The sequence below is a fragment of the Microtus oregoni genome, unplaced genomic scaffold, assembly GCF_018167655.1.
Source record: "Microtus oregoni isolate MIOR12 unplaced genomic scaffold, Mior012 000008F_ref0000371, whole genome shotgun sequence".
In the NCBI taxonomy this organism is placed as follows: Eukaryota; Metazoa; Chordata; class Mammalia; order Rodentia; family Cricetidae; genus Microtus; species Microtus oregoni.
Window position 1 is genome coordinate 36,081,390 of NW_024543067.1, and position 13,693 is coordinate 36,095,082.

At 46.1% G+C, this 13,693-nt stretch overlaps 1 protein-coding gene across 1 annotated transcript; it reads left to right on the forward strand.

Moving 5' to 3' along the window:
- Positions 1-10,001: 10,001 nt before the first annotated feature.
- LOC121451326 (pleiotropic regulator 1-like) lies at positions 10,002-11,543 on the forward strand. The gene has a single exon (XM_041656796.1). The coding sequence runs from the start codon at positions 10,002-10,004 to the stop codon at positions 11,541-11,543; it is 1,542 nt and encodes a 513-aa protein (XP_041512730.1).
- Positions 11,544-13,693: the final 2,150 nt, after the last annotated feature.

The window sequence follows — 13,693 nt, forward strand, 5'->3', positions numbered from 1 at the left end:
GAAAGAAACACAGGTTGATGTCAGACTTCAGATTTTCCTGCCTCAGCCTCTGGAGTGCTGAAATAATATCTGTGTTCCACCACACCCAGCTCAAACATTTTTCAAGAGGGAAGAGAAAAGTTTTGGCGTTTGTTTTCAATAACACAATGTCTTAGCATTTCCATTGCTTTCAGCGAAATGCCAGGAGCAAAAACCAAGTTGGGGCAGAATGGGTTTTCAGCTTACATTTCCACATTGCTTTGTTCATCATGAAAAGAAGCCAGGACTGGAAGGAACTCGAGCAGGTCAGGAACCTGGAGGTAGAAGCTGAGGAAGAGGCCATGGAGGAGTGCTGCATACTGGTTTGCTCCTTATGGCTCACCCAACCTCCTTTCTTATAAAACCCAGAACCACCAGCCCATGGATGGAGCCACCCACAATGGGCTGGACCCACCCCCATTAATAACTAGTTAAGAAAATGCCATACAGCTGGATCTTATGGAGGTTTCTTCTCAGTTAAGGTTCTCTCCTTTCAGATAACTGTGGTTTGTGTATGAGGTTGATATACGACTAGCCAGTACAAACAATTAGCCAGTTATAGGGGCACATATTCATAATCCCAGCACTAAAGAGGCTAAGAAAAATGTGGACCATGTATTCAAGGTTAGCCTGAGCTACATAGCAAGTGTGTCACAAACAGACAAACAAAACAAGGCCTCCCTCAGTTGGGCAGGCATGGGCCATGTGAGATCTGTCTTCAAAATTAATAACGTAAAAAAGAGCCAGGTGTGTTTTGCATGGAAGCTAGTAATATAAACTCTTAGGAGGTAGAGCAGGAGGGTCAGAACTGGTCAAGGCCAGTTCCAAAGCATGTTTGATGCCAGTCCAGTAGTACAGGAGAAGATGTTTTAAGGGGGTCAAAAAGGAAATATACACAGTACAATCTATATTTAACATAGTAATAAGTCTTATGGTCTTCAAAGAATTCAAGTTCAAATCCTTGCTCCCTATCTTGTAGTTATATGCACCAAAATATATTTAACCTTTTTACATTTCCAGTCCTCATCTGTAAAGTAGAAACAAAAACAGTGGCTAACTTAAGTCATACAATGGTCATATGATTATCGATTAGACAAACATTAAACATTCCATTCTTGTTACAACAATTGCCTATTTTTTATAGTGTTTATAGTGAATGTCTAGAAGCATGAGTCAGAAAGACAGTGTGATGCTTAATTTTAATTGCCAAACTCGAATGGGTCATAAAATGCCCAGAGCACCAGGGGAGCACACTTTTTGGGTGTGTGTAACTATTCCAGAGCGGATTAACTGGTGGGTAGGAACACTGACTGGCCCTGAATATAGGCAGTACTGACAGGAGAACAAGCAGACTCGTGTTCCCGCCACCATGGAACCACTGGGCACCAAGCCTTCCTGGGATGGTGGACAGTGTCCCCTCGAGCACAAGTCAAAATAGCCCTTCTTCCTTCAAGAGGCTTTAGTCAGGCAGTTAATGAGAGCGTCTGGAAAGGAAAAATACAGGTTTGGGAAAGTAGGAGCACTGTCATTATAAAATTGACCACACGCCTTCTGGACTGGTGTGTGCAAGGCATGTTGAAGAGCCTGGAGCTATAGGGTGAGAGAAGCCCTTGCCCTCTCTCTCTCTCTCTCTCTCTCTCTCTCTCTCTCTCTCGCTCTCTTTCTCACAGAGATCCACCTGTCTCTGCCTCCCACATGCTGGAATTAAAGGCATGCACCACTCTCTGTGCTCTCTTTTCTTTTTCTTTTTCTCCCTCTCTCTTTTGTTGTCTTAGTCTCTCTCGTTCTATCTTTTCTCTCTCCTGTTTCTCTCTTTCTCTTTTTCTCTCTTTTACTCTCCCTTTCTCTCTCTTTCTTCTTTTTCTCTCTTGTTCTCTCTCTTTCTCTTTTGCTCTCCCACGCTCTCTCTCTCCTTCATGCACTCTTTCCCACTCTCTTGTCCTCTTTGTTTCTTTTGTTTTTTTTTTTCTTTTATTTTTGAGATAGCACTTGCTGTCGTGGAACTCACTTTATAGAATAAGCTGACCTCGAACTCAGAGCTCCACCTGCCTCTGCCTTCCAAGAGTTGGAATTCAAGGTGTGTCCCATCGTTGCCCAGCCCCAGCCTGGGTTTCTTAATGAGACACCTTCCCTTCTAAAAAGGAAGGAAAGTCCTGTGAGCAAAGCACAGGAGGGTTTTTTAATATTCAAACTTGAGTTTGAACTATACCTCTACTACAGCAATGCAGTGAGTGAGAGAAGTGCTGCCTGAACCCAGGAAGGGGGGAACTTTTAAAGGGGAAATGCCATAGTAAAGGGCATTCATATCCTGTCATCCTGGGACTGGGTAAGGAGGTCTTAGGGCAAAGTTAGTCTCTGAAACCATTGGTCATGTTTTGGGCATGAAAACCCTAACAAAGAGCCATTACTAACTGACAAGGTATCTTCAAGGGCAGACTGCCTCCTAGGAACATCTGAAGCCCGTTAAGGTTTATGTCCCTGCTCCCTAGCTCCTTAATTGGCTATTTTCAGGCTATCCATCCAAATTGCGATATCACAGCACATATCTGAGCTGAGATCCCCCCTCATTATATGGCTTAAGATGATGCCCCCTCTTTAAAATGGAGTCTGCAAAGTCAGTTCCTCATACCACCATTTACTCCAGTTCAGGGGATCCAAAGCCCTGTTCTAGCCTTCATAGACACTAGACGTGCAAGTAGTGCACAGACATACATCCAAGCGAAACACTCAAACACGTAAAGAAAACATCCTGAAACAAGACAGTTCCATTTTTTCCTCCTGTTGAGGACTGCTTGCTTTTGGAATAAATAAGAATCACTGTGGAGCCTGTTTAAATCTCCAGGCCTCCTCCAAAGAGATTCTGATGCACCAGGTCAAGTAGAAGATGAGCACTATGGGTTTTAGACATCTCTGGTCATTTTAGGGGTTTTTGCTTTTTTTCCCCTCTCTTTATAGCTTATAGACTGGCTTCTGCTACAAGGCTTTCTTCTTGCTTAACATCCCAAATGCTCAGTGTACATTTTTACACCACCATGCCTGCCTGGCTTCCCTGGGTAATTCTTTGTTTTTGTTGTTTATTTGTGTCTGAGACAGGTCTAGACCTGGATGGCCGTAATTCACTGTATAGATCAGGCTGACCTGGAATTTGTGACTGCCTACCTGTCTCCAACCCTGAGATATCAGGCTTTGTTTTCCTCTCTGACTCCCTAGCTGATTTTTATTCAATAACAGACAAAATACACTCCCTCAGTTTGTGGGCTCCATGTCACACTTGGTTAATAAATAGCTTTTACTGGGCGGGTGAGGTGCTTCAGAGGTAAAGGCGCTTGTGGTCAAGCCCAGAAACCTGGGTTTGATTTCTGGGACCCACATGGCAGAGTGAGAGGACTGAGGCCCAGATTCTTCTGACCTTTACATGTGCACTGTGGTCCTACAGTGTCTGCCCCCACCTTAGTTCAACATCCTTAGTCATCAGAGAAATGCAAGTCAAAACAACTCTGTGATTCCATCTTACTTTTGTAAGAATGGCCAAGATCAAAAACACTGGTGACAACTTATGCTGGAGAGGTTGAGGGGAAAAGGGAACACTTCTGAATTGCTGGTGGGAATGCAAGCTGGTACAACCCCTTTGGATATCGGTGTGGTGATTTCTTAGAAAATTAGGAAACAACCTTCCTCAAGAACCAGTAATATCACTTTTGGGTATATATCCAAAGGATGCCAAAACGTGCCACAAGGACATGTGCTCAACTATGTTCATAGCAGCTGTGTTTGTCATAGCCAGAACCTGGAGACAACCTAAATGCCCCTCAACCGAATAATGAATAAAAAAAAATGTGGTACATTTACACAGTGGAGTACTACACAGCAGAAAAAGTAATAACCACAGCTTGAATTTTGGAGGAAAATGGATGGAGCTAGAAAACATTATTTTGAGTGAGGTAACCCAGGTACAGAAAGACAATTATCACATGTACTACTCATAGGTGGTTATTAAATAAAAAGCAAAGAAAGCCAGCCTACAAACCAAAAACCCAGAGAACTTAGACAACAATGTAGACAGTAAGAGGGACTTACATGTTACATAGCTCTAATCTACATGGGAAGTAGATCTCCTGAGTAAATTTTCAGCATGGGGACATTGGGGGAGGATTGAAGGCAGGAGGGGAGAGGCAGGGAGGGCTAGAGAGAGAAATGTAGAGCTCAACAAATACCAATGAAAAAATTTCTTTAAAAAAATAAATAATAGAAAATAGGAATTTATTTTTTTATGTGTAAGTGAACATACATGTTTGTGAGAATATGGAAGGCAAAGTGTGTTCTTTGGGTGTTGTTTACCTTCAGTTTCTCTTGCTTTCTTTCTTTCTTTTGTTTGTTTGTTTGTTTGTTTTTGTTTTTAAGGATGGGGTTTCTGTGTATAACAACCCTAGCTGTCCTGGAACTAGCTGGGACCCACAGATCAACCTGCCTCTGTCTCCAGAGTGCTGGGATTAATGACTTTGTGGTATCACTGCCTGGCCTGTTTGTTTTTTATAAAGAATTTATATGAAAAAAAGTAAAAAAAAATCTATAGAATTTATGTGGATGAATGTTTTCCCTGCATATGCACTATGTTGGATCCCTTGGAACTTGGGTTATGAATTGCTGTGAGCCAAGCTGGGTGCTGGGAATTGAACCTGTATCTATTTATTACCAGAGCAATAAGTGCTATTGAGCCATTTCTTCAGTCCCTTACTCTTTGAGGCAGAATCTCTTATTCATCCAGAACTTGACATGTGGGTATGACTAGCAGCACTCAGGATCTGCTTCTCCAGGGCAGGTTTTATATGCAAGGTCTGTCAGGCCTGACTTCTTTTTAAATAGAGGTTAAAGTTATGTTTTCCCTTGAAATACGGCTTTTAATGGAGAATCCCAGCAGTAGGGAGGTAAAGGCAAGATTATCATCATTGCAATGTATAACAAGTTCAAGGCCATTTGACCCTGTCTCAAAAACTAAACCATGGGCTTATGAGCCAGGGCCATGTTAATACACAACTTAGGCTTTCGTGGAACAGTCGTGACTCCCATCATGCTAACAGGAGCCCCTTATTCTGTTCCAGAAGTTTCCAGAACTGCAAATAGAAGTCATTGCTGACAATGAGGTCCACCCGAACCGGCGCCCTAAGATTCTAGCCCAGACTGGAGCCCATGTGGCCGGGGCTGCTTACTACTACCAACGACAAGATGTGGATGCTGACCCATGGGGGACCAAGGATAGAGAATACATGTGAATGAATGATTGGGGACTTAGAGAAAATTAGTAAAAGCCCCTCCAAGTATCCCTGTGAGGATCCACATTACATCACCTTCCTTTCCTGACGTTGATACATAACCCAGGACAAAGTATCTGTGGTCCTGACAAATAGGCTGCCTGCTTTCTGGTTTACCTGAGGAGATCACAGTTCAAAAGCCTGGGCCCTTTTAGTATTTTAAAAATCTCTCTTACAGCCGGGTGGTGGTGATGCACTCCTTTAATTCTAGCACTCAGAAGGCAGAGGCAGGCAGATTTCTGTGAGTTCCAGGCCAGCCTGTTCTACAAGGGCTACTTCCAGGACAGGCACCAAAGCTACAGAGAGATCTTGTCTCGTAACAAAACAAAACAAAACAAAATCTCTCTGCAGAAATGGTTTAGCAGTTAAGAACACTGACTGCTGCTCTTCCAGAGGTTCTGAATTCAATTCCCAGCAACTGTATGGTGGCTCACAACAATCTGCAATGAGATCTGGTGCCCTCTTCTAACATGCAGGCATACATGGAAGCACAACACTGTATACATTTAAAAAAAATAAGTCGGGCAATTGGGGGCACACGCCTTTAATCCCAGCACTAGGGAGACAGATGCAGGGAGATCTCTGTGAGTTTGAGGCCAGCCTGGTAGACAAAGTGAGTTCCAGGACAGGCTCCAAATTATACAGAAACCCTGTCTCAAAAAAAAATAACTAAATAAATCTTTTATTTTTTCTGTGTTCTGCATGCACTTATGGAGACCACAGGACAACTGCTAGAGTCAGGTCTCTTCTTCCACCATGTGGGTCCCTGGGGATGAACCGAGGTTGTCAGGCTTGGCTGCAAACACCTTCCCTCACTGAGTCACCTCACCTCTTGCTGCTCTATTTTTGTTTTCAACGAGGTCTCTACACTTGAGGCTGTCTTAGAACTCGCTGTGTAAGCTGGCCTTGAACTCATTGAGATACCTTTGCCCTAGGAGTACTGGGATTTAAAGCACAGGCAGCCAAGCATGACAGGATCTGCTTTGTTTGTTTGTTTTGGGGAGAGGATTTATCTGTATGATAAATAACCTTGCTATTCTGGAAGTGTGTGGACCAGGTTGACTTCAAACCCACAAAAAACTCCAGCCTTTGCCTCCAGAAGGCTGGGCATATGCAACCACTGCCCAGCTTGACTGCTTTGTTCATAAAACTTTGTGTTTCCTGGATGTCTCTGGAAAATAAAGTGGTGGAGTAATGCAAGTTAGGGCTCAAGGGAGCCCTTCTTTATGCCTTAGAATCTTTCTGAATAGGTGATGAAGAGAAGACAGCACAGTGAGGTGGGGATAAAGGCACTGAGTGCCACAGAGGATACCAACCTGAGTTTGACCCCTGGGACCCAAGTAAAGGAGAGAGAGCCAAATCCATGAAATTACCTTCCGAGCTCCAAAGGAACACTCATATATGCACAGTAATAATTTCTTAAAAAACAGGAAAAGAGCCAGTAGGTGGTGGCACACCTAGAACTCGGGAGGCAGAGGCATGTGGATCTCTGTGAGTTTAAGGCCTCTGTAGATACTGCATGCACACAAATGCAGCTGCTACCGTGAGATACCAGGCTGCAGAACCACAGATTATCACCGGGAGTCACGATACCACAATACGATTATGGGATCTGGTGGCTGGAAAGACAAGAGTGACATTGACGAATCATAAGAAATCTGTCAGGGCTGTGGTCTTACATCCACGACATTACACATTTGCATCTGGGTCTCCAGATAACATAAAGCAGTGGAAGTTCCCTGACGGAGGCTTCATTCAGAATCTCTCCGGTCACAACGCCATCATCAACACGCTGGCAGTCAATGCCGACGGAGTACTTGTGTCTGGAGCCGACAATGGCACCATGCACCTTTGGGACTGGAGGACCGGCTACAATTTTCAGCGGGTCCATGCTGCTGTCCAGCCAGGGTCTTTGGACAGTGACTCAGGAATTTTTGCTTGTGCTTTTGATCAGTCGCAAAGCCGGTTGCTAACAGCACAAGCTGACAAAACCATCAAAGTTTACAGGGAGGACGAGACTGCGAGGGAAGAAACTCACCCAGTCAGCTGGAAACCAGAAATTATCAAGAGGATAATCTGAGTCAATTGGGAGCATGGGGACCTTGGGGGACGGTTGAAGGGAGGAGGGGAGAGGCAAGGAGGCGAGCAGAGAAAAATGTAGAGCTCAACATACATCAATAAAAAGTTTAAAAAAATAAAAAGAGGAATTTATTCTTTATTATGGGTAGGTGAACATACATGTCTGTGAGAATATGGAAAACAAAGGGTGTTCTTTGGGTGCTGTTTACCTTCAGTTTTCTCTCTCTCTCTCTCTCTCTCTCTCTCTCTCTCTCTTTCTCTGTCTTTGTTTTGTTTGTTTTTGTTTCTCAAGATGGGGGTTCTCTGTGTAACCACCCTAGCTGTCCTGGAACTAGCTCGAACCCACAGAGATCCACCTGCCTCTGTCTCCGGAGTGCTGGGATTAAAGGCCTTGTGCTATCACTGCCTGGCCTGTTTGTTTTAAAGGATTTATGTGGATGAATGTTTTCCCCGCATATGCACTATGTTGGATCCCTTGGAACTTGGGTTATGAATTGCTGTGAGCTGGGTGCTGGGAACTGAACCTACATCGATTACAACAGCAGTAAGTGCTATCGAGCCATTTCTTCAGTCCCTTACTTATTCTTTGAGGCGGGGTCTCTTATGGATCCGGAACTTCACATGTGGGTGTGGTTGCAAGCTCTCAGAATCTGTCACTCCAGGGCTGGTTTTATAAGCATGGTCTGTCCGGCCTGACTTTTTTTTTTTTTTAATAGAGTCTCCATGAACCAAATTCATTTCCTCACAAGAGCACTTTGTGGCTGAGCCACCTCCATAGCTCTCACTATTCATAAATAATAGGTTTTAAGAGCTGCCTCAGGACGGGAGGTGTAGCTCTTGGTAGAGTCCTTGCCTGGTGTCTGCTTTGCTTCTCCTTTCTGTGTTATCTTGTGACTGACAGCAACCTGGGGTAAGTGAAGTTAAAACAAGCCAGGACCAGCTGCTGCCTAGGAATGGTACTGAGTCCAGTGGACTGGGATCTTCTAAGTCAATGAGCCTCCCCGCATTAAAAAAAAAAATCCCACAAAATCCCCACAGGCCAACCTTTTTTTGTTTTTTTGTTTTGTCGAGACAGGGATTCTCCATAGCGTTGGAGCCTGTCCTGGAGCTAGCTCTTGTAGACCCGGCTGGCCTCGAACTCACAGGGATCCGACAGCCTCTGCTCCCGAGTGCTGGGATTAAAGGCATGCACCACCACCGCCCAGCAAGGCCCATCTGATTTAGGCAATCCCACAGTTGTGGTTTCCTATCCCAGGTGACAATAGTTTACTGTTAAGTTGACAGAAATGATTACTCTGTATATATGAATGCACCTATGGGGCTCAGAGGCCAGTTTCATGGATTTTGCTCTCTCTCCGAGATATCAAACTCAGGTTGGTATGCTGGTGTGGCACACAGTGCCTTTACCCCCACCTCACTGTCCTGTCCTCATCTTGACCACCTACTGAGAAACATCCTAAGGAATAAGGAAGGGCACCCTTGAGCCCTGACCTTGGATTACTTGGCCTTTGGATTTTCCAGAGACAGCCAGGAAACACAAAGTTTTAAGAACATAGTAAGCGGGGCCAGGCGGTGGTGGCTCCTGCCTTTGAAACCAGCACTCAAGAGGGGGGCAGAGGCAGGTGGATCTCTGTGAGTTCAAGGAGAGCCTGGTCTACAAGAGCTAGTTCCAGGACAGGTTCCACTACATTCCCCATTACTTCACTCATTGCAGTTGGGGTCAGAAACAGGTACTCAGTGAGAAGCACCTGTGCATGGGCACATACAAACCAGGCCTTTGCGTCGTTTCCAGGATGTCCAGGGCCTGATTTTATGCACATCACAGTCTAGCTAATGGTAGGTTTGTCATTTTACTTCCTCTTAGAACTTCGGAACACCCTTTGTAGCCTGGAACCCAGCAGCTCTCAGTTCCATGCCCACAGCCTTGGGCGAGAGGATCTGTTCCTTCAGGGCCCCAAGTCTTGTGAGTGACCTATAAGGACTGGAATAAGGATGAGCTAGATGAACCGTCCATCCGAGGCAGCCTACTCTGCCTCTGATTTCTGACATTTACAGATACCCGTTTGACTCCAAGTTCAGGTGAACATGGAAAGCAATGATTTCCCCGTTGGGGTGAGTAGAATGGGTTCAGATGCTGGTCTGAGGCAGCATTGATGAGATCGCAGAGGAGCATGTGGTACCCTGGTGTGCACTAGATCTAGGCAGTCACACTGTCAGACTGCTTATTGTAGTGATATTTCATTTGTGTTTTAGTAAATCAAGCTTTCCTGAAGATCAGAGTGTAAAACAAACACCCTGGTCAGCCTCACAGACCAGGCAGTGACATCACACACCTTTAATCCAAGTTGCCAGACTAGTTGGCCATAGAAACTGGGCGGGAGTGGTACACGCCCTTAATCCCCGCCCTAGAGAGGGATATAAGACAGGAGGAGACAGCTCTCGGCCAGTCTCATTCTGAGGATTCCTGGAGGCAGGATCGCCACCATACTCGGACTAAAACTTTTCATTTAAAAGAAGTTTTAAGGGAGAATAGTGGCGGCGAATTCTGCATCGAGTTAGTTGGCTGCTGGAGGAGCGGGCTGAGCCATGGCGACTATGGTGGAGGAGGTCCAGAAGCATTCTGTACACACACTGGTGTGGAGGTCACTGAAGAGGACCCATGACATGTTTGTAGCTGATAATGGAAAACCTGCGCCTTTGGATGAAGAGAGTCACAAGCGGAAGATGGCAATCAAGCTTCGTAATGAGTATGGTCCTGTCTTGCATATGCCCACTTCTAAAGAGAACCTTAAGGAGAAGGGACCTCAGAACGTGGCAGAGTCATATCCCCATAAACAGTATCCTGCCAATCAAGGACAAGTAGTTGAATACCTGGTGACAGGCACACATCCATACCCGCCAGGACCCGGTGTTGCCCTGACCGCCGCCACCAAGGTCCAGAGAATGCCCAGTGAGTCAGCCGCACAGTCCTTAGCTGTGGCGCTGCAGAATCAGGCCCGAGCTGATGCAAATGGTACTGGACCTGCTGGGAGTGAGTACCGACACCCAGGAGCTTCTGACCGTTCCCAGTCCACAGCAGTGAAGTCTGTGATCATGGTGGCCGGCAATACCAAGAACTCTGCATTAATGGCTAAAAAAGAGCCTACCATGCCCAAACCCCAGTGGCACCCACCGTGGAAACTCTGTAGGGTTATCAGTGGGCATCTTGGCTGGGTTCGGTGCATTGCCGTGGAACCTGGCAATCAGTGGTTCGTTACCGGCTCTGCCGACAGAACTATCAAGATTTGGGACTTGGCTAGTGGCAAATTGAAGCTGTCCTTGACTGGGCACATCAGCACGGTGCGTGGTGTGATTGTGAGCACGAGGAGCCCCTACTTGTTCTCTTGTGGAGAAGACAAGCAAGTGAAGTGCTGGGATCTTGAGTACAACAAGGTTATACGGCACTATCATGGCCATCTAAGTGCAGTGTACGGTCTGGATTTGCATCCAACAATCGACGTCCTGGTGACTTGTAGTCGAGATTCAACTGCACGCATCTGGGACGTGAGGACTAAAGCCAGTGTGCACACGTTGTCCGGACACACAAATGCAGTTGCTACCGTGAGATGCCAGGCTGCAGAACCACAGATTATCACCGGGAGTCACGATACCACAATACGATTATGGGATCTGGTGGCTGGAAAGACAAGAGTGACATTGACGAATCATAAGAAATCTGTCAGGGCTGTGGTCTTACATCCACGACATTACACATTTGCATCTGGGTCTCCAGATAACATAAAGCAGTGGAAGTTCCCTGACGGAGGCTTCATTCAGAATCTCTCCGGTCACAACGCCATCATCAACACGCTGGCAGTCAATGCCGACGGAGTACTTGTGTCTGGAGCCGACAATGGCACCATGCACCTTTGGGACTGGAGGACCGGCTACAATTTTCAGCGGGTCCATGCTGCTGTCCAGCCAGGGTCTTTGGACAGTGACTCAGGAATTTTTGCTTGTGCTTTTGATCAGTCGCAAAGCCGGTTGCTAACAGCACAAGCTGACAAAACCATCAAAGTTTACAGGGAGGACGAGACTGCGAGGGAAGAAACTCACCCAGTCAGCTGGAAACCAGAAATTATCAAGAGGATAATCTGAGTCAATTGGGAGCATGGAGACCTTGGGGGACGTTTGAAGGGAGGAGGGGAGAGGCAAGGAGGCGAGCAGAGAAAAATGTAGAGCTCAACATACATCAATAAAATGTTTCAAAAAATAAAAAGAGGAATTTATTCTTTATTATGGGTAGGTGAACATACATGTCTGTGAGAATATGGAAAACAAAGGGTGTTCTTTGGGTGCTGTTTACCTTCAGTTTTCTCTCTCTCTCTCTCTCTCTCTCTCTCTCTCTCTCTCTTTCTCTGTCTTTGTTTTGTTTGTTTTTGTTTCTCAAGATGGGGGTTCTCTGTGTAACCACCCTAGCTGTCCTGGAACTAGCTCGAACCCACAGAGATCCACCTGCCTCTGTCTCCGGAGTGCTGGGATTAAAGGCCTTGTGCTATCACTGCCTGGCCTGTTTGTTTTAAAGGATTTATGTGGATGAATGTTTTCCCCGCATATGCACTATGTTGGATCCCTTGGAACTTGGGTTATGAATTGCTGTGAGCCACGCTGGGTGCTGGGAACTGAACCTACATCGATTACAACAGCAGTAAGTGCTATCGAGCCATTTCTTCAGTCCCTTACTTATTCTTTGAGGCGGGGTCTCTTATGGATCCGGAACTTCACATGTGGGTGTGGTTGCAAGCTCTCAGAATCTGTCTCTCCAGGGCTGGTTTTATAAGCATGGTCTGTCCGGCCTGACTTTTTTTTGTTTTGTTTTTAATAGAGTCTCCATCAACCAAATTCATTTCCTCACAAGAGCACTTTGTGGCTGAGCCATCTCCATAGCTCTCACTATTCATAAATATTAGGTTTAAGAGCTGCCTCAGGATGGGAGGTGTAGCTCTTGGTAGAGTCCTTGCCTGGTGTCTGCTTTGCTTCTCCTTTCTGTGTTATCTTGTGACTGACAGCAACCTGGGGTAAGTGAAGTTAAAACAAGCCAGGACCAGCTGCTGCCTAGGAATGGTACTGAGTCCAGTGGACTGGGATCTTCTAAGTCAATGAGCCTCCCCGCATTAAAAAAAAAAAAATCCCACAAAATCCCCACAGGCCAACCTTTTTTTGTTTTTTTGTTTTGTCGAGACAGGGATTCTCCATAGCGTTGGAGCCTGTCCTGGAGCTAGCTCTTGTAGACCCGGCTGGCCTCGAACTCACAGGGATCCGACAGCCTCTGCTCCCGAGTGCTGGGATTAAAGGCATGTACCACCACCGCCCAGCAAGGCCCATCTGATTTAGGCAATCCCACAGTTGTGGTTTCCTATCCCAGGTGACAATAGTTTACTGTTAAGTTGACAGAAATGATTACTCTGTATATATGAATGCACCTATGGGGCTCAGAGGCCAGTTTCATGGATTTTGCTCTCTCTCCGAGATATCAAACTCAGGTTGGTATGCTGGTGTGGCACACAGTGCCTTTACCCCCACCTCACTGTCCTGTCCTCATCTTGACCACCTACTGAGAAACATCCTAAGGAATAAGGAAGGGCACCCTTGAGCCCTGACCTTGGATTACTTGGCCTTTGGATTTTCCAGAGACAGCCAGGAAACACAAAGTTTTAAGAACATAGTAAGCGGGGCCAGGCGGTGGTGGCTCCTGCCTTTGAAACCAGCACTCAAGAGGGGGGCAGAGGCAGGTGGATCTCTGTGAGTTCAAGGAGAGCCTGGTCTACAAGAGCTAGTTCCAGGACAGGTTCCACTACATTCCCCATTACTTCACTCATTGCAGTTGGGGTCAGAAACAGGTACTCAGTGAGAAGCACCTGTGCATGGGCACATACAAACCAGGCCTTTGCGTCGTTTCCAGGATGTCCAGGGCCTGATTTTATGCACATCACAGTCTAGCTAATGGTAGGTTTGTCATTTTACTTCCTCTTAGAACTTCGGAACACCCTTTGTAGCCTGGAACCCAGCAGCTCTCAGTTCCATGCCCACAGCCTTGGGCGAGAGGATCTGTTCCTTCAGGGCCCCAAGTCTTGTGAGTGACCTATAAGGACTGGAATAAGGATGAGCTAGATGAACCGTCCATCCGAGGCAGCCTACTCTGCCTCTGATTTCTGACATTTACAGATACCCGTTTGACTCCAAGTTCAGGTGAACATGGAAAGCAATGATTTCCCCGTTGGGGTGAGTAGAATGGGTTCAGATGCTGG